Source organism: Hesperophylax consimilis, chromosome 17, assembly GCF_061612785.1.
Source record: "Hesperophylax consimilis isolate HC1 chromosome 17, BYU_Hcon_1.0, whole genome shotgun sequence".
NCBI classification, from domain to species: domain Eukaryota; kingdom Metazoa; phylum Arthropoda; class Insecta; order Trichoptera; family Limnephilidae; genus Hesperophylax; species Hesperophylax consimilis.
In genome coordinates, this window is record NC_142852.1 from 22,459,494 (window position 1) to 22,481,137 (window position 21,644).

Below are 21,644 nucleotides of genomic sequence, written 5' to 3' on the forward strand. Positions count from 1 at the left end.
GTCAAGGTGAAGTTGAACGCCCTCGATATCAATAAGGGTTCCAGTCCAGATGGTATTCCTCCACTATTCATTCGAAATTGTGCAGATCAACTTGCAGCACCTTTACACAAATTATTCGTCAAAAGTCTGAACGAAGGAGTATTTCCAGATCTGTGGAAAGTTGCCCACGTCAGTAAATAAGTCTGGCAGTAAAAACGATGTAAAGAACTACCGTCCTATCAGCCTTTTATCTTGTTTTGGCAAAATATTTGAGTCCATTGTAAATAAAGACATATTTAATCATGTAACACACATACTTAGCCCTTTTCAACATGGCTTTGTAGCTAAACGATCCACAAACACTAATTTAATAGAGTATATGGACTTTCTGTGTAAATCAATGAATAAAAAAACACAAGTAGATGCCGTATACACCGATTTCAGTAAGGCTTTCGACAAAGTTAGTCACCCTATCTTAATGAATAAACTGGATAAAATCGGCATACACGGAAATCTGCTTCGTTGGTTAGAATCATATTTATCAAATAGATGTCAATTAGTTACGGTTAACGGTTTAACTCTTCCCCAATATTAGTTACGTCGGGCGTTCCACAAGAATCACACCTTGGACCCTTGCTTTTCTTAATCTTCATTAACGACCTTACATGTAAACTCCACTGTAATTTTTCTCTATACGCTGACGACCTCAAGATATATAAAGCAATTAAATCTAAGGAAGATTGTGAACTCTTACAACAAGACCTTAACACATTATCTGCCTGGTGTATTGACAATGAAATGGAACTGAATATAGCCAAGTGCAAAGTTATAAATTTCACCAAGAACACCAACAAAACTCTATACTCATATAGCATATGTGGTCACAATCTGGAAACAGTTGAATCGATCAAAGATTTAGGAATTATATTCGACAACAAACTAACGTTCAACCAACACATAGAATACATTGTAAATAAATCAAATAAAGTACTAGGTTTTATTGTAAGATCAACTAAACTGTTCAAGAACTCTAAGAGCCTACCACTCGAGCGAACATGTCGAATAATTCGACGTTTTTTTTTCTTCTAATATTGAGCATGTCGAATTATTCGACGTTTATTACGTACCACTCGTAAAAATTAAATATAATATTATTTAAACCAGTCCCTGTCCAGTAATTTATTCCGTTGTAAAGCTGGTAAAATTGGCTTCTTCTATGGCAACACCGATTATCAATAGATGCTTCTGGAATAAATATTTGGCGGTTTTAACTGACAGTTGTTTCCAAAAATTTTACTTTCGAGTTTTGAGTGATTGGTTATATTTACACATCTTTTAAAATGCCGTAAGTAATTGTGTTTTTTGCGTTTTAACGCCATAATATATATTAGTGTAATCGTGATTCAATTATTAATGTGTTTTCAACTGCTTTGATTAAAAAAACGGTTTTTTTTTAGCATATCTTCGATACGAAACTATAATTTCTGGCGGGGTTAGGTTTTTTAAGTTATTAATTAGCAATTCAATTCCTAATTACTCCACTTGTGTATTTGAAATAGTGTTTTTCTATTAGAATGATTCATTACCAAGAGATAATTATAAATTTTATTTAGGTGTGGTCATTTTTTCTCCAGATATTTGTAATTTTATAACTCAGTAGAAATGTCGAAAAAATCGGAAAAATATTAGATGAAATTAATTAAAAATTAATGTAAAGTTACCATCACACAATGAATATGGGATTATTTCGTTTCGTTTTGTAAATTATTAATTTATTTACTTATTTCAAATTTCTACAGAGCCAATAATCCACAAGAAAGTGTTCCACAATCCATGTATAAATATCTATTTTTTATATGATAAGATATATAAAAATCTATGATTTTATTCAAAATATAAAATCTACATGAAATATTTTTAATTAGAAGTGTACCGATGCAGAGAGGCAGAGGAAGAGGCAGAAGGAGGGGGGCTGTACGAGCTGGACGTGGAAGTCAACGTGGAGCAGCTCTGGCAGCTCGGTCTGGAGTGTTAGTATTTTTTAATGTTTTTAAAGAAGGTTTTTTTTGCTGTGGATAAGGGGTAGAGCTCATCATATATTTTAATTTATTTTAACAGTGACCCTGCTCTGGTTATGGTGCGGGAAGATCGCGTCAGGGCCCTAAAGGACGTTAGGGCCCTGCCTGCTTCTTTCCAACTGGAGCTGGAAAACCGTAAATTTAAGAAGCAGGCGGCGCGGATTTTGCTCCCCACCGCGCCTGCAAGAAAAGCTAAACGAAAGTAAGTTATCGTCTTTAGATGCATTACACAATATTATTTTTTTTCCCTGAGAGCTTTCCGCCACCGTGAGAGTTGGTTGGATCAGCGCTATGTGCATTATTATGCAGTAAAATCAGCGCTATTCCAATTCTTATTGTTTTTTATTTACTGTTTCACGTGTGAATGACAACGATTCATATGATTTATGTATATGTTTTCAGAATTCCATCTCCGGAGAGAGTAGCGTGTCCCTTTTCACAGGGCACGCCTTCAACGCTGCCATCGCCTATTCCCCCACCGTGGTTGTCCAACGAGCAAGCTGGCACAACGACCCAAGCAACGGCTCCCGCTGTGCCAACGCGGGCGACTTCTCCGTTACCTGGGACATCGCGGGATGGGGAACGCCAGTGGGGCGATCACTCTCTGGAGCATGGCTACCATAGAGAGCTGTGGGTGGACATGCCGTTCTGCCAGGAAGTGTCTGTGTTTAGAAACAGTGAGATTATTGTTTTAAAACGTCATATCAGAGGCGTTCCGTAATTGAAATAAAGACACATTAAATCAATTTGTGTTATATACATTTCAGACCCAGGCATGGACAGAGCGGGTGAATTTGAAGCTGCATCTCTTCATCATGATCAGTCGGCATTTGAAGACCGTAAGTTATAAAACTAACTAACAACGCCATTTCGCTACACGGGTAGGCAGAGGATGGACCGCCATACAACTCGGTCTTGGCACACACACTCTTTTCTTCATTCAAACTCATTTATACCTGCCCTTGTGTTATTCTGACATTGCGCGCCTCAAGTATTTGATTAACTTGATCGAGCCAAGAGTTCATTATCTTAAAGCGTTGTACCAAAGGGAGTAAGTATTAGTGTAATGTAGTAAGTAGAAATGTTAAGTTAATTTGTGTTTTCTGTTGTTTTAGAAACGGATCTGGACGAAGGGAGCGACGTCGACGAGGATAACTTATGCATGCCACCAAAACCTTATCATCGTATGAACAATGCACTTAACCCCGGTATGGCCGTAGACCTAAGACAAGACCAGGTAGATAGAGAAGCAATGCGTTCGATTCTGCCATCTGATAGTTACTCTTTCGATTGGTCCAGCGATATCTCACATTTTAATGGGATAAGGGAGATATTCACAGGTACGCCGGGACCAACTTTCAATACCGACGAAATGGGCAAACCTGTGGATGCCTTTCTTAAAATCTTCGATGCCGATTTCGTTGAACTGATCGTAAGAGAGACTAACAGGTATGCAGAACAACACATTGCGCTAACCCAATTCAAGCGCTATGCGCGTATCAATAGATGGGCTCCCACGAATAAAGAGGAAATGTACGTATTCTTGGCACTTCTAATGCATCAAGGTATTTGTCCCCTTCCCGTTGAAAAAGACTTCTTCTTTTCAATTGACGTCACCGCCATGCCTTATTTCAGCAAAACCATGGGCTATAATCGTTTTCTTCTAATAAAAAAATTCCTTCACTTCACCAACAATGAAACTCTTTCTTCTGATGTACCGTTATCTGTGCGAAGGTTACAAAAGATTCAACCCGTCTTGGACCACCTCTCCCATAAGTTTGAGAGTTTATACCTGCCCGAGCAAGACATCTCTCTAGATGAATCCTTACTCCGCTATAAAGGCCGTTTGGGATTCGTCCAGATGATCAAATCTAAAGCGGCAGGCTCGGGTATAAAGTCTTACGAGCTTTGTGAGTCCAAGTCTGGCTATCTTTGGAAATTCCAAATTTATACGGGGAAGACCATTTCCAGACAGACTGAATCGACAAATCCAGACCAGGAAGACATGACGGAAGACGACATAACGGAAGACATGACACAGGCCAACTTTTCTGGTGCTCACAATATCTGCCCAGTTGGGGCCACTGCAAAGATAGTATACGATTTGGCCAGCCCTCTGTTTAACAAAGGGTACACGCTAATAATGGACAATTTTTACAATAGTCCATTATTAGCGCGATGCCTCAAAAGAAGTGGGATGGATTGCATGGGCACATTGCGGTTGAACCGAGAATTTATGCCCAGTATATTTAAGTCCAATCTCAAATCAAAACTGAGGGAAGGTGAGCTCGTATACTCGAACTGCGGGGACCTCAATGTTATGGTTTGGTTGGACAAAAGCTTGGTAAGTATGTTGTCCACCTACCATAAAGCAGAAATCGGGGCAGTTGAAAAGTTTGGTGCTTGGAAATACAAACCCCAAATTGTACTAGACTATAACAAGGTGATGGGGGGAGTTGACAGAAAGGATCAGCTTTTGGCAGGCTACCCCGTTGAACGACAGCGAAACCTGGTCTGGTACAAGAAGCTTTTCAGGAGACTACTAAGTGTTTCGGTGCAGAATGCGTATATATTGTACAGTTCAAAGCTCCGCAAGGAAAATAAATGCATTTTGTATCGAACATTTAGGAGTGAGGTTGCGAGGAATCTCCTTCAGCTGTTCTGTCACAGGGAAATTAACCCGACTCCGACTGTGATCATTGGCCAAATAGCTCAAGGAAAGATTCTGCGTACTGTCCTGGAAGGCAACCACTTCTCGGTCCATAGCGGGCGAACGTTGAATTGTGTGTGGTGTTCAATTAAAAAAATTACCAAACGAACTACAAAAAAATGTGACGTGTGTGATGTGGGATTATGCAATGATTGTATGGTCCCATATCACACCACCCCACTCTCCATATTGAATAACTGAGGGTTTTTTTTATTTTATTTTTCTTTTCTTGTTTTTAGTTGTGAAATTATAATTTATAAATTTAATGAACTTTCTTTGGACATCAATAACGATGGCCTGGATGACAGGACCAAGTCATTTCTTTTTACATCTCATAAAAATGTTATAACGACAAAGGACCCAAAGGTACGAGTTCTATCTGATAAGGTTTGGTGGACATTTAATATGTATATTTCAATTCTGATCATTAAAATATACATATTAAAAAATGCATAGGTATTCTCATTCTTTCCTGCTATTGTACACATTAAATAACTTGTTTTATCAACATGATTTGTTTTTTAGGTGTTATGCCGTCTCGCTGTACCTTTTGTATCTGTAACGTTTTGGGCAGCGTTAGTTATAGAAGGAGGTAGCGCGACACGGCATAACACCCCAAAAACAAATCATGTTAACACTTTTGGCCATGAAAATCTCAAATCACACTAGTTTTATTTTTATGTCTTAATTATATATTTTGTTAATTTTTCTGTAAAGAGGCTTTTTTAGATCTAGTCACTTTTTCTACAAAACTAAGCCATTTCAAGCAATGTTTAAATCTGAATGGTGGTCTCTCACCAGAGCGATACTGAGAGTATCACTCGAGTCTAGAGCGAGGCTAAATGTATTGATTTACTGACAAAAACCAACATAACTACCATTGTAATTATACATCTGTAATTTTAATTAAATGAATGTAATAGCCCATTAGGGCGTAAATAAATAAATAAATCAATTATTTGTTCCCTCAATTATTTTCCTCTCCACTATTTTTCTTTAGATTTCCAACTTTTAGATAAAAAAATATCACTAAGATTTAATTAGCCGATCGACGCTGATACAACAGGTTTGATATATAAGGTTTAATCATCACCATCATTTTAGCTATTATAATTTATCCGGTGTGTATCGACCTTAAACTAGCTGTCATCTCGTATTTTCCCAAACAAAATGGCAGAATTCCACAGGATTTTATCAAATTACAAAGTATATCCTGAAAGATTGGCAAAGCTTATTGCTATGATATGGGCTTTTTTTTAATCTTTGTTTCTTGTTCTATCACGAAACACAAAAACATGGATAAAAATCTCCAGTTCTCAGTCACAATTATTTAAAAAGCAGAACTCTGATTTTGACATCGTGAAATAGGCTATCTGTATAAAACGATCAAATGATTTAAATAAAGCAAGTAGGGCAGTTATTCTTATTGGTAATTGTAAACAGTTAATGTATCTTCCTAATGTAGTACCACTTCTTTGTGGTAAATGTATAAAATATCATAATTTAGTTCATTCAAATTTAACAGGTTCACGTACCAAATAACACAAAATAATTTTCACGCATTATTTTTATCTTGATGGTGCCGACAGACGTAGCTATAAAAGATCAAAAGATATTTGGCTTGGCGTATTTCGGCATATCGCTCGCCGTACATTTCCAATTGAAATGTATGGCGAGCGATATGCCGAAATACGCCAAGCCAAATAACTTTTGATCTTTTATAGCTACGTCTGTCGGCCCCCTGATGTCAGCATATAAAAAAATGATTTTCTAGAATATATTTGGATCTGTGGTTGTAGAACAGGTCATAGAGAACATAAAACGTAGAAAATATTCAATGTGAATATTCAAAATATCCACTGGCGGCAATTTCAAATATACTCACGCACAAAATTCGCGCATTTACAAAGTTTACGATTTTTTTATAATTTTTCTATCAATTATACAAATACAAAATAATTATTAAAATATAGGTGAGTTTATTGGCTACATAGCAGTATATTTTTTTTTATATGTTCACATATACAAATATGGAGTAATGATTTTTTTAATGTGGTCGAAAATTTTTCCAAATTAACTTTCAAAGGTGGCGAGCAACTGAAGTTATTTTTCATTATTCTCTCTGTCGCTCCAGTGGTTAATTCTATTCAATTCGTTAATCCGTAGTGTTCTTGAGTACGGGTCAACAGTCTGGAATCCACATTACATTACACAGGTATCCAGACTTGAATCTGTCCAAAGAAAATTTACACGGATTTTGTCTTATCGATCAGGTGTCCACCATCTTCTAAATGGGTATGAACAAAGACTTACATATTTCAAACTAGAGAGTTTAGTTAAAAGACGAAATATAAATGACTTCTTAATGCTTTACAAAATTGTGAATAATGGTGTAAATAGTAACTTAGTCAATCAAATCAATTTTTATGCCAGGCCCAAATAAACAAGAAATATGAACATATTTTGGACCGAAATTTTTGCCAATAACACTAGTTATTTTAATCCTATGTCTAGAATGTCTCGATCATACAATGATCTTGCTAAAACACACACTGTCATAGATATTTTTGCAAATAATATAACTTGTTTCAAGAAATATCTCCATGATTTCTGTATTTCCATAAAAAAAAATTAAAAAAATAATAAGAAAAAAATAAAAAAAAATTGTTAAGTGGTTTAGAATTTTTTTAATATATACCTTTAAATTTTTCTACTTATTATGTGCTTCAATCTTTGTAATTAAGTTTTAAGTTTTGTATATAAATACTGTCATTATTTTACATGTTTGCTTATGTGAATGTGCAAATGTGATTGCTGCAGACACATTAGTCTAGGGATATTTATAATTGTATTTTTTTATATTTTGTAATCCATAATTAATGTTTTTATAAATATCCTGTTTGTGTCTCGAATAAATAAATAAAAAAATAAAAAAACTGTATAAGGAAAAGAGATGATATACATTTAAAAGATAAAAAAGACCCTAACGATATATTTAAATTAAGATTCTATAAAAGATACAGAAATATAAGTAAAAATGTTATTCGCAACGCCAAAGAAAACTACTATAAAAGGAAAATAGAAGAATGTAACAATGACTCCAGAAAAATATGGAAGATTATAAAAGAAATCACTAACTCTGAACCCTCCTACAACAAGAAAATGATTGGAGAATTAAACATTGACATGATTCCAACTTCCTTTGCAGAGCATCCTGACAAAACTTTGGAATATATTAATACTTTTTTCACTAACATAGGCTCGAAATTGGCAAATAAAATCACAAAACTAATTACTAATTAAAAGGAAATAGAAAATAATGAAGTCTCAATCCAAGATAGCACACTCAATCTAAACCAAATAACTAGCAACGAACTAAGAAAAGTGATTGCTTCACTAGATAACAACACTTCTTCAGGAAATGATCCTATCTCAATCAAAACTATAAAACATCTCCAAGAGGAGTTGATCCTCCCCCTGACATACCTTATAAACCTCTCTATATCAAAGGGGATATTTCCTTATTGTCTAAAAAATGCCACAGTTTTACCAATTTATAAAAATGGAAGCAAAAATGACATAAATAATTATCGCCCTATAAGTATCCTAAGCACTTTCTCAAAAATCCTGGAAAAAATTTTGAAAAGCCAAATCGTCCACTTTCTGGAAATTAATAAAAAATTTTCCCCGACACAGCATGGATTTCGGGAAAGTTTGAGTACCGTGGACGCAATTGAACATTTTACAAGAATAGCCATAAAAAATTAGACGATGTAAAAAAATGTCTGGCTGTTTTTATAGACCTAAAAAAAGCCTTTGACACAATAGATCATAAAATTCTTCTCACAAAACTTAAAAAAATTGGCATATCTGGCACTCCACTAAATTTACTGATGACGTACTTGACAGGACGAACACAACAAGTACAAAAAGGCCAACAAAAAATCAATCCTCTTCCAATAAACTACGGCGGATCAAGGAAGTGTCTTGGAACCAATCTTATTTCTCGTCTACATAAATGAAATTACCAAACTTCCCATCAATGGAAATATAATTAGTTTTGCCGATGATACTGTTATGTTATTCCACGAAAAGGACTGGATGGACACTTATAAAGAGGCTGAACATGGACTAACTGCACTTCAAAATTGGCTTCTGATGAACTCTCTTACGGTAAATATAATTAAAACTAATTATCTAGCCTTTTCAATAAACTCAAGAGGTCAACCGGGTAAAGAATACACTCTAAAATTGCACGAGTGTCAAAACAATAAGTCACATTGCTCTTGCCCTATTATAACAAAGGCAAAAAGTATTAAGTATCTAGGAGTGGAAATAGACGAAAACCTTAGATGGGACATACACATAAATGAACTCACTAAAAAGCTTACGAGACTTGTATATTTCTTAAAAAACCTAAGAAACATACTACCTAGGAAAGACATCAAAATAGTATTTTATGCTTTAGTTCATTCCCGTCTTGAGTACGGAATTCTAGTATGGGGATCTGCTACAGCAAATAGTATTAACCACTTAGATATTGCTCAGAAGAGCATTATAAAAACCGTACTAAAATTACCCATCAGAACCCCCTCAAAAGATATTTTCAAGTGTTTTGACATTCTAAATTTAAAACAAATATATGCCAAGAATATTTTAATACATCATTTTAAAAACAGAAAATCTCCTAATGAAACTCGGATACATGATACAAGAGCCTCAAAAAGGGATATACGAGATGTTCCAAAATTCAAGACAAGTTTTGGCCAAAGAAACCACATATATCTGGCAACCAAACTTTACAACATCTTTCCTCCAAGTTTGAAAAATATATAAAAGATAAATAAGCTTAAGGAAAAAATCAAAACATGGGTGAAAGAAATTAATGCAGACATACTAGAAAATGTACTAAAAACATCATAGAAACTAAATAACAGAAAATCAAAGAAATCTACCAGTCCGCCTCAGCACAGGACTACCTAGTGAGGAGGACTAAGAACAAACTATATAAATGAAATATTATAAATTTTTATATAATGTAACTCTCATCAAACCTTATTAAATAGACACTAATAAAAAATAAAAATAAAAATAGCCAAATAATTTAAAAAGCCAATACTGAACACTTGATGTTACGCTGACAGCACTTGAAGGAGATTGCGATGGTTAAGCCATATATGACCGCAAGGTCTTTAAATATTCCCCTGAGGAACTTTAAATATTCATCTGAGAAAAGAAATTGCTCGCTTGATTCATATAGAACACGCATCAACTTCAAAAAAGGAAGGCAAATTCAGTATATTTCCATCAAAGAAAAATAGGCGCACAAAAAAAGGATGTTGCAGATGCTCAAAATTGCTGTGCAATGAACATTTGCACATACTTATGTGGAGACTTTTTCGCCAAAGCATATCCTGTAGATTAAGAAAATATTTAATGTTATTTTTTAACATTTTTTAAAATACTTTAGAAGAATAATGTAGGATAATTATGTTAAGTGAGCAGGTATAAATATATTCAGGTGCTCTTATCCTTCCTCTTTTTATCTACTTACCCTGTCCAGGTCCTTCAGATTGGGGATGCCTTAGTCTGACTAGTACTCCTGTACTGAATACACACGAATGAATTTATAAATAATGTATTTTCTGTTTTTTTATTTTTTATTTCAGGTTACCCTCAAACCGATGTCACGAAAACTTACCCTTCCGAAAGGATAAGCTGATTTCGTATAACGCGTTATATAGGTACTTAATTAAACCCTTTTCTAAATTTGATTCAACTAGTGCCGTGGAGGACATGCTAATTGGCTGCATAAAACCTATCGTCATCAAACAAGAGACTCTTCTTGATGAGGCAGATGGCCAAGATAAAGATGACCATAAAGACAAAGACGACGACGATGATGCAGAAGAAGACGAAAGCGATGAAGAAGTCGTTAAAATTGTCAAAAGAGAACCGAGACGCCACGCATACTTCTGCGGTCAATGCCTCAAAACCTTTTCGCTTGTAATCTCTGCATTTAGGTACACATGCTCTCCAGTCTTGGAAACTTAAGGCGTACATAAACGCTGTAATTCTGGAGTAAAACCAAACGTATGTACGGTGTTTGGTCAAACATTCGCTAGAAATAGACTTCTACAAAGACATAAAAGACGCACAGCGGGTAGCGGCCGTTTTCGTGCGACAAATGCGCTCATACCTGTGAAAATACTAGCTATCTATCCGCGCATAAAAAGACGATTCTAGGTCTCAAATGTCACGCGTGTTTAGTATGCGGTAAGAGCTTTACAAAAGCTGGGTGTTTGGATGTGCATATGTACATACGCTTGTAAAGAATCTAGCTCCCTCAGTAAACATGGAAGAATTCGTGGAAAGGAAAAACTAAAGAAATGTGATGACTTTAACTATTCTACGCAAGATTTTGGCTTCCTGGGTTACGAATAACCCATCAATATTTGAAAATCTCCTACTACCACTACAGTAAGCGGAAAATGTTAGTTTTGTTGTGATGATAGCACAGCTCTCACTCTATGGAAACGCTGTGATAATACCTAGTCTCGGCAGAAGTCCCTAGAACAAGGGAGAAACAGATAGCTGCAGGGAGAATTGTAACGAATCCGTTTATGTCTCCGGTAACGAGCTCAGAATTATAATGATTTTTAAATAAATTGCAGTTTTATACTTTACCTCTTCGGTCGTGTACTTTCTCCACTCTGCCTTCTCACCAATTCGGGTGACGTCAGTTGGGACGAGGGGGATAAATTTAATCATAAAGAGATGTTAGATATTTAGGCATTTGGGTTATAATTTGTTTTGGCCAGGTTTTAATACATATTCTTAAATATACTTAGATCTACTTATTTCTAAATCTAAACTAGTTGTCATATGGTTCGGGGTTGCTTCTCCATTGTTTACGTCGCCATTGTTAATTAAGCGCATGATATTGTTTACCTTGTCGTCACTGAGTTCTCTGCGTGACCTTAAAAAAGCCGAAGTTTAGTTCAGCAGCTCAGGGCCTCCGAGCCGAGACTCCAGCAAAGTCTCCCACCAGCGCCAGCGCCTTTGTTATATGCACTTTGGCCATTGGCCGTGTCAGGTCACCACTCTTCTTTGGCTCATGCCCAGCTTTATATTGTCGAACCGAGAAACATATCTCGAACTCAAATTCAAATTCTTCATCCACCGCCCAGCATCATACCGTCAGGCGAGAAACGCATACTTGGTGTTCCACAACCACTCCCGTCTCGGTCTTAACTGTCGGTCCTCTATGAACTCGTAGAACTGGTGACTCTCCCTCACCCAACTTGACCTTGCGACACTTTTATTTAAAAAATACTTTGACGCAATTAATTTGTTACAGTATCGTTAATCTGAAATGTTGGTATCGGGGTGTATATATTTCGTAATAGTTGCTTTGGTTAGAAAATCATAAAAAAAGTTATTATTTACCAGTTTTACCAACATCATACTACAGTCAACTATCTGATGTAACGATCAATTTACGATTATAACAAGACCAATATTGAATGGAATAATCTACAAATATCAACTAACAGAGAACCAACGTTCACTCGCGTTACTTGTCTTCTTATCTTTTGCTCAATTTAACCAGTTACCTAACAAATATGGATGCATTTTGGACCTAGTTCTATGTGACACTTTAGCTAATATATCGCTTGGCGATTAAACATTTAGTTAAAGAAGATGCTCATCACAAATAATTGATCATAGAACAAGAATTTCTAATAATGCAGCTTCTCAAACAATAAAATTATTCCAGGAGAATACACAGAGATTAACGAGCGAAAGAAACCGAGTGGTCAATCGTGTGCACCGGATGTAAAAGCAGCGTTAAAATCGTTTTTACTTTATAAATGAATAGATCTAGGTGTAAAAACTATTTAGATAATTAAATTTTAAAAACTAAGTTATTTCTTCAAAACCACCCGAATGCCCTCAGTGAAAAGACATGGAGAAATATACATGCTCTTCGCCAATCGCTCTTAATATACGGAATTATCGGAATGATCAGTGCAAATGAAAATATTTTAAAATCAACTCATCAAAATCTAAAAAACCTCTATAAAAATTATTCTGGAAGATAAGGAACGAAGTTATTCAATGCTCATAAACTTTACAAAAGAATCCCACTCTTATTCAACAGAGGGCGATCATAATAACCAAACCATAACCAAATACATTACATACAATATCACCCACACACAGTTTTACCAATATCAACCTATGTTCTTAATTTTTTATACCTTTTTTCTGTACTTTTTTCTCTGTACTACAATATAAACCACAGTAATCATTTGTAAAACGTGTATTCAAGAATAGACATAAATAAATAAAATACAGACTGAAACCGAATCCACTAACCGAATAAAAAAAACACAATGTAATATATTTATAACTAACTGACGTGTACCCGGCGTAGATCGAGTTTTCTCTTCTTTCAATAAATATAATATCCATGTATCATGCACATATATTTATAATAAATACATATATGTAAAAACCTTCGGGAAGAAATTTTCTAAATGTAAAATTTAGAAAAGTGTTTTAATTTTTTATACCTTAAGTGAAAACACTATCAAACATCGTTGCATAGTTTAGAGGAAATAAGCGCACAAACAGAGAACCATGGATGTTATACTCTAACGAGACACAAATGTATAGTCACGATTAGGAATTTACTAAAATTTTATCGGGAAACATCCTGTTATCCAGTTTTAGGGCGACTAATTGAAAATAGCCTTGAATATCCCAATCTTAAAAAATAATTTCTCAAACTATCTAGATATATCTAAATTATCGATTCTAAGTACAGTATTGGGAAAAAATCCACAACACAGGTGAACTCTAAGCGTGGAGGACAATAAACTATACCTTTGTGATGCTAATATATTTAAGAATAAAAAAAAAAAAAAAAAAAATGGTGTTTACTATAAAATTATATTCTACTAAAGCTATTAGACATTTTGAAAGTGTGTTATAGTAAGACAGAGGCATGATAAAACTTGATTACGTTCTTCGTACGATGGAAAGCTTGGAATTTATATTATTTGAGAGTAAATTCATTCCTCTGATCTCTTCGGGATGTTAAGGAAACGTCAAATATTTTGTTTAAATGATTCAAAGTGTAGTGAGTCAAAATTTGGTTCGTCAGATGCTGCTTTCGATAACATGAATAATTGCATTCGGAACATGCAAAAGGTTTTTTTACAGTGTGAGCATGTGGCTCGTCAGACTTCTCTTTTGAGAAAATGAATAGTCGCACTCAGAACATGAAAAAGATTTTGATCAAGTATGAGTCAGCATGTGGCTCATCAGACTGCCCTTTTGACAACTTGAATAGTTGCACTTGGAACATGAAAAAGGTTTTTCTCGAGTGTGAGACAGCATGTACCGCTTCAGTTGCCACCTACTTGAAGATGAATAGTTGAACTCCGAACATGAAAAAGGTTTTTCTCCACTGTGAGTCAGGATGTGGTTCGTCAGAATGCTTTTTTGAGAAAATGAATTGTTGCACAAAGAACATGAAAAAGGTTTTTCTCCAGCGTGAGTCAGCATGTGGCCCGTCAGCTGGCCTTTTCGACGACATGCATAGTTGCATTCGGAACACCTAAAAGGTTTTTCTCCAGTATGAGTCAGGATGTGGTTCGTCAGACTGTTTTTTTGAGAAAATGAATTGTTGCACAAATTACATGAAAATGGTTTTTCTCCAGTGTGAGTCAGCATGTGGCTCGTCAGACTGCCCTTTTGACAAAATGATTTGTTGCACAAAGAACATGAAAAAGGTTTTACTCCAGTGTGAGTCAGCATGTGGCTCGTCAGTTGGTCTTTTCGACAACATGAATAGTTGCACTCAGAACATGAAAAAGGTTTTTCTCTAGTGTGAGTCAGCATGTGTCTCGTCAGTTGGTCTTTTCGACAACATGAATAGTTGCACTCGGAACATGAAAAAGGTTTTTCTCCAGTGTGAGACAGAATGTGGCTCGTCAGATTGCCCTTTCGACAAAATGATTTGTTACACAAAGAACATGAAAAACGTTTTTCTCTAGTGTGCCTCAGCGTGTGTTTCTTCAAATGTCCTTTTTGAGAACTTGAATAGTTGCACTCAGAACACATAAAAGGTTTTTCTCTTGTATAAGTCAGGATGTGGTTCGTCAGACTGCTTTTTTGAGAAAATGAATAGTTGCACTTAGAACGTGAAAATGGTTTTTTTCTAGTATGAGTGCAAATGTGAAGTTCAAAATTTGACATACCACGGTAGGATTTGTTACAATCGTCACAAGAAAATCGTTTTTCCACAGGATGCGACTTCAGATCTGAAGATAAATTTGAAAAATATACGCTAAAGATGGTTTACAAAATTCTTATTTTAAGGTAATTGTCATTATTTTGAAAAAGAAGCCATTGGCTATGACTCAATAATTAGATTATTACTAATTAAAAGTGGTGTTTACATAAGTATACAAGTGTTTTATGGAAGGCCTTATGACTATGTTGAGAGCGTGGCCGGCCTGTTTTGTCTTTCCGTTTCCGCACTCTGGTTTGGACAGCGGATGGTGCGGCCCGCTGTTAAAACGACAGTCACAGAATTTAAAATTGCAAATGTGCTAATGTAATAAGAAGTTCGGAATTGACGACATTCGGGCGAAGAAAATGTCAAGTTATTAATTAAAAAGTATTTCTGCATTCATCCGCGTAATAAGCGAGATTTTTGGACTGGGATTTTAAACACGAGATCAGTGCCGGCCCGGCTCGTATGTTAAATATAATGTTCCGGATTAATAAAAAGAATCGTTCTACTGAGTAGGCGTTACGCCCGCGAGTTTAGATAACTGCAGCAAGAGATTTCCCGTCGGGAACACATTTAAAACGGATGCACCGCCAACACGATACGGGCTCTCAATCTTATCGGCTGGAAGTCTGGATGATAATCACGCACACAGAAGGTCTAAGGGTCCCTTCCTACCAGCTGGTCGTCACGGAGGACGCTTTATCTTGATGCCGCGGAGTACAAGGCGTCAAAATCACCACGAGGAGGCGAGATGGGCCTCTTCAACTGCAGATTTACCGCCGTGGATGATTCATAGTTAGTTTAGAGTAGGGAAAGTGTACTAATGGTCCCGGGGTGAGTCCTACTTTTTTAATTTGTAAAAATACTTATGAGCACAATAGAATATTCACAATTATCTACCTACCTCTGGTTTTTATTTGTAGAGAAACCCTGATCAAAACCCTTACAGGAATGTCATATTAATCAATTGCCCATGCTCTGAGACGGGGTATTCGTGCTCTCCGCATTTTAACATACTCTGATTTAGTCAGAGTTTGGCGTCCAAGACTCCCCTGGACGGGAGTCAAAGTTGATTTGCGGGGTCCACAATCTGTCACAAAGTGACGCATTATATGGTTAACAAGGTCAGCAGGTAGGTCAGCAGGTAGGTCAGCAGGTAGGTCGGCAGGCAGGTCAGCAGGAAGGTCAGCAGGTAGGTCAGCAGGCAGGTCAGCAGGTAGGTCAGCAGGCAGGTCAACAGGCAGGTCAGCAGGTAGATCAGCAGGTAGATCAGCAGGCAGGTCAGCAGGCAGGTCAGCAGGCAGTTCAGCAGGCAGGTCAGCAGGTAGGTCAGCAGGTAGGTCAGCAGGTAGGTCAGCAGTTAGGTCAGCAGGCAGGTCAACAGGCAGGTCAGCAGGTAGATCAGCAGGTAGATCAGCAGGCAGGTCAGCCGGAAGGTCAGCAGGCAGTTCAGCAGGCAGGTCAGCAGGTAGGTCAGCAGGTAGGTCAGCAGGTAGGTCAGCAGTTAGGTCAGCAGGCAGGTCAACAGGCAGGTCAGCAGGTAGATCAGCAGGTAGATCAGCAGGCAGGTCAGCCGGAAGGTCAGCAGGCAGTTCAGCAGGCAGGTCAGCAGGTAGGTCAGCAGGTAGGTCAGCAGTTAGGTCAGCAGGCAGGTCAACAGGCAGGTCAGCAGGTAGATCAGCAGGTAGATCAGCAGGCAGGTCAGCCGGAAGGTCAGCAGGCAGTTCAGCAGGCAGGTCAGCAGGTAGGTCAGCAGGTAGGTCAGCAGGTAGGTCAACAGTTAGGTCAGCAGGCAGGTCAAGAGGCAGGTCAGCAGGTAGATCAGCAGGTAGATCAGCAGGCAGGTCAGCCGGAAGGTCAGCAGGCAGTTCAGCAGGTAGGTCAGCAGGTAGGTCAGCAGGAAGGTCAGCAGGTAGGTCAGCAAGCAGGTCGGCAGGCAGGTCAGCAGGTAGGTTAGCAGGCAGGTCAACAGGCAGGTCAGCAGGTAGATCAGCAGGTAGATCAGCAGGCAGGTCAGCCGGAAGGTCAGCAGGCAGTTCAGCAGGCAGGTCAGCAGGTAGGTCAGCAGGTAGGTCAGCAGGTAGGTCAACAGTTAGGTCAGCAGGCAGGTCAAGAGGCAGGTCAGCAGGTAGATCAGCAGGTAGATCAGCAGGCAGGTCAGCCGGAAGGTCAGCAGGCAGTTCAGCAGGCAGGTCAGCAGGTAGGTCAGCAGGTAGGTCAGCAGGTAGGTCAGCAGTTAGGTCAGCAGGCAGGTCAACAGGCAGGTCAGCAGGTAGGTCAGCAGGTAGGTCAGCAGGTAGGTCAGCAGTTAGGTCAGCAGGTAGATCAGCAGGCAGGTCAGCCGGAAGGTCAGCAGGCAGTTCAGCAGGCAGGTCAGCAGGTAGGTCAGCAGGTAGGTCAGCAGGTAGGTCAGCAGTTAGGTCAGCAGGCAGGTCAACAGGCAGGTCAGCAGGTAAATCAGCAGGTAGATCAGCAGGCAGGTCAGCCGGAAGGTCAGCAGGCAGTTCAGCAGGCAGGTCAGCAGGTAGGTCAGCAGGTAGGTCAGCAGGTAGGTCAGCAGTTAGGTCAGCAGGCAGGTCAACAGGCAGGTCAGCAGGTAGATCAGCAGGTAGATCAGCAGGCAGGTCAGCCGGAAGGTCAGCAGGCAGTTCAGCAGGCAGGTCAGCAGGTAGGTCAGCAGGTAGGTCAGCAGGTAGGTCAGCAGTTAGGTCAGCAGGCAGGTCAACAGGCAGGTCAGCAGGTAGATCAGCAGGTAGATCAGCAGGCAGGTCAGCCGGAAGGTCAGCAGGCAGTTCAGCAGGCAGGTCAGCAGGTAGGTCAGCAGGTAGGTCAGCAGGTAGGTCAGCAGTTAGGTCAGCAGGCAGGTCAACAGGCAGGTCAGCAGGTAGATCAGCAGGTAGATCAGCAGGCAGGTCAGCCGGAAGGTCAGCAGGCAGTTCAGCAGGCAGGTCAGCAGGTAGGTCAGCAGGTAGGTCAGCAGTTAGGTCAGCAGGCAGGTCAACAGGCAGGTCAGCAGGTAGATCAGCAGGTAGATCAGCAGGCAGGTCAGCCGGAAGGTCAGCAGGCAGTTCAGCAGGCAGGTCAGCAGGTAGGTCAGCAGGTAGGTCATTTTGGAGGAGGCCCACCACTTCCCCGCCCTGTTTTAGGTACTGATGGTACCCCTTCAGAGCTCTCGCAAGGACGCTAATTTTTTTAAAAAACGAATCTACATTTAAAATTTCAAAACAAGACCTCCAAAATGTCCATGCATACGATGTTATTCGCAGTATGCAAGTGCTGTGTTTTAATAATTTTAGTAAGTTCTATTCTACTTGGTTAATATAATAAAAACACATTTACAAAATGTCAACAATAGGTAGAGAAGAATTAAAATAATACACAGCCACCTACAAAGAGAACAAAAAAGAAAAATGGTAAAGTATGCGCCTCTTTCTGTGGTGAAGGGGGTGTCGATACCCACTAACAGGCAGACCTAGGGAGAGAAAGCTGGGCGTTGGATTGGCTTCACGAGAATCAGGTTCCGCGCCCCTAAGCCAGGAAACCGGTTGTGCCTCGACGAGAAGTGTGAGTTGGGGTTGGGAATATCCCGAAGACCATGAGGAGAAAGCGTCGGAATACCTGGAGGCAGGGCGGAAGGTTGCCGATCCACGTTCGGCCCATCCTCAGTCCAGTTCCTGACCTCAGGGGAGGCGCTGCGAGCAGACGATGACACAGATCCCTCATCGTGATTTGATCTTGAAGTTTGATATGCACGGACGAGGTCTTCTGTCACCCCAGAGTTGGGGTACGCCGGACTGACACAAGAAAAATATAAGTTCAGTGCTACTACCAGCAAGCAGGTCACTCTATAGTAGAAAAGAAAGAACAAGATACAAAGCAGTGTATAAAAATAAAAGAAAATCTTAAAAAAATTATAAGCAGAATCAGTCTGTTACAAAATATCCAAAATAACCTGCAATAAGAGATAGAAAGTAAACATTAGATGCAAATAATAAACATTAGTATAATCAGGAACAGAAAATTTGTAGAATGCTAATTAATACAGTAAATAAACAGAAAGAAAAAGAAAAAAAAAACAGTTATAAATATGTACATGAAAACAATTGTCTCGTAGTCCATTGTGTCCAGGAGCAACACCTGGCGTTAAAGCTATCGATTTTAGTCTAGTACTCGACTCTAAGATCAGACCATCTCTCAACCCAGATCTTTGTATACTTCCTCAGACACTCGAAATTCACTTTGTTCGAGACGAGATCGGAGTTCCAAACCGGTCTCGTTGTTACTTCCAAACCGGCCAATAATTCATCTCTTGCATCCATCATAATCTCACAGTGCCACAAAATGTGCTCAGCGGTTTGATCAGAACTACCACACGCGCAGTTTGGATGTGGGGACAGGGAGAGTCTATGTAGTCTCCCCCTGAACTCACCATGTCCTGACAAAATTTGGGTCATGTGATGATCCAATTTAATGTGGGCTCCTTCCATTCTGATTTTAACTGATGGGAAGAAGGAGAAAGTCCATCTTCCCATATTCGACCTATCCCAGCGAGATTGCCACTCGTTGAGTGACAAATCACTCATTTGTCTAAGCAGTCCAGGAAGAGTCCCGACACCGCCTGGCGTAAGAGTTACGCCGAGATGGGTAGCGGGGAGTCCCCTGGTCAACTTTTTCTTCGTTAAAACCTCCCTAATTTCTAGATCGATTGGCAAAATACCGGCCAACACGGGCAAAGCGTCTGAAGCAACGGTTCTATAAGCACCGGAGAGCGCCAGCAAGGGGGTTCGCTGACCCCTCTTGAGAGCCGAGAGTATAAGCGAATTCCCCAAACGGTGCTCCCACACAGAGGCAGCATACGAGACTTGCGCCACGTATGTACCCCTATAAAGTAGTCGCAGCGCTGGGGATCGCAACCCCCACTCAGCTGTAGAGATTCTTCTCAGTTTCAAGAAGAGGGCCTGGGCCTTGCTGGAGACCTCTTTAACATGAGTTAAAAAGGAAGACGATCGATCTAGTGTTACACCAAGATATTTGACAGAGTCTGCAAATTGAATAGTGGAGGCTCCCATTCTGATGAAAGGATTTCTTCCTCTACTGAGGGTGCCTTTCATCAAGAGTCCCACGGTCTTTTGGGGGGCAAAGTTCAACTTGTTCCTCTCACCCCAACTGAGGATTGCTCGCAAACCTTCTTCAGCCTTTCTTTCCACTTCCCTTCTGCTGTCCCCCGAGACCAGATACAACTTATCATCAGCGTAGTCGACCGATGTGCATCCTTCAGGAAAGGGTAACCTGGAGGAGTCATCAAAATTTATATTCCAATATTTAGGTGCCAATATGGAGCCTTGTGGGCATCCCTTATCAACCTTACGCACTATTTTCTGATCACCATAAACGATCTCTATTGTGCGATCATTTAAGTAATCGCAGTTGATTTTAAAAAGGTCTGGTGGGCAGCCTCTATTTTTAATTTTGGTGATCAACATCGGCCACCACGCGTGATCGAAGGCACCAGTTATATCTAAGAAGATTCCAATGACATACTTCTTTGGACAGACCTTCACCCATTCAAGCGCATACATAATGGCGTGCTCGGTAGATTTCCCAGGGACGAAGCCAAATTGTCGCTCACATGCTGGTGAAAGATATTGCTGCAACCTGTTATTTATTAGTGTTTCCAAAATTTTGCTGAAAACAGGCAAAAGGGTGATTGGACGGTAGGCCTTCACGTCCGTCCTGAGTTTGTCGTTTCCCTTTGGGATAATCTTGAGCACACCTCTCTTCCATTCCGTAGGGAAAACTCCTCTACGCAGACATGTTTCCATAACCTGGAACAACTCTTCCTTGGCATGGATCCAGACGTTCTTCGCTATTATACCATTAAGACGATCGTGCCCTGGTGCCTTCTTCGGACCCAAACCCTTAATTATAACATCAATTTCAGCCTTAGTTACTTTTAGCGTTCTATCCTCACTGGCGAGGATCCTAGGTTGAAGCCGTGACAGAGCTCTTATCTGTTTGTGGTGGTCGTTTTCCCCGATTACTGAGTCTAATGGAACTAATTTATCCAACAAGGTGTTTAGTGTGCTGGTCACATCGGTACTCTCAGAGTTCCCAGAGGGATTATCCGATATGACGCTAGTCAAATACCGGTCAGAACCTTTTCCCGTTTTTTCGATTGCGCTGTGGATTTCCCACGGGTTGGCGTTACCCACTTGTTTTACCCAATTGTGCCATGCAGTTCGTTTTGCCGAGAGGATAGATAATTTGAAAGCTTTCCTGGCCCTACTGACACGAGTCTTAAGAGATGTGAGCATCTCTTGCGTGCCACCAGTCCTCTTTAGGGATCCAAGTGCCCTAAAAGCCCTCTTATAGTCCCCCTTCAGCAAAGTCAACTCACTCGACCACCACGGCGTTCTAATAGCGGTTTTTGGGTTTGATCTTCCCAAAGACCGTTCAGCAGCTGACACAACGGCTGCGTTAAAGTAATTCCCCAAATTATCCGGATCGTTTGCTGCTACGTTGTGAAATCCCCTTAGAGTGTCACGTAGAGCCTCCCCAAAGTTATCCC

The 21,644-nt window shown here is 39.4% G+C and overlaps 1 protein-coding gene across 1 annotated transcript; it reads left to right on the forward strand.

Annotated features, from left to right (window-relative positions):
* The first annotated feature begins 1,959 nt into the window (after positions 1-1,959).
* Positions 1,960-3,289, forward strand: LOC149416251 (uncharacterized). The gene is made up of 3 exons (XM_089641606.1): positions 1,960-2,009; positions 2,098-2,259; positions 2,460-3,289. The coding sequence occupies exons 2-3, from the start codon at positions 2,114-2,116 to the stop codon at positions 2,776-2,778; spliced, it is 465 nt and encodes a 154-aa protein (XP_089497732.1). The 5' UTR covers positions 1,960-2,009; positions 2,098-2,113; the 3' UTR covers positions 2,779-3,289.
* The last annotated feature ends 18,355 nt before the right edge of the window (positions 3,290-21,644 follow it).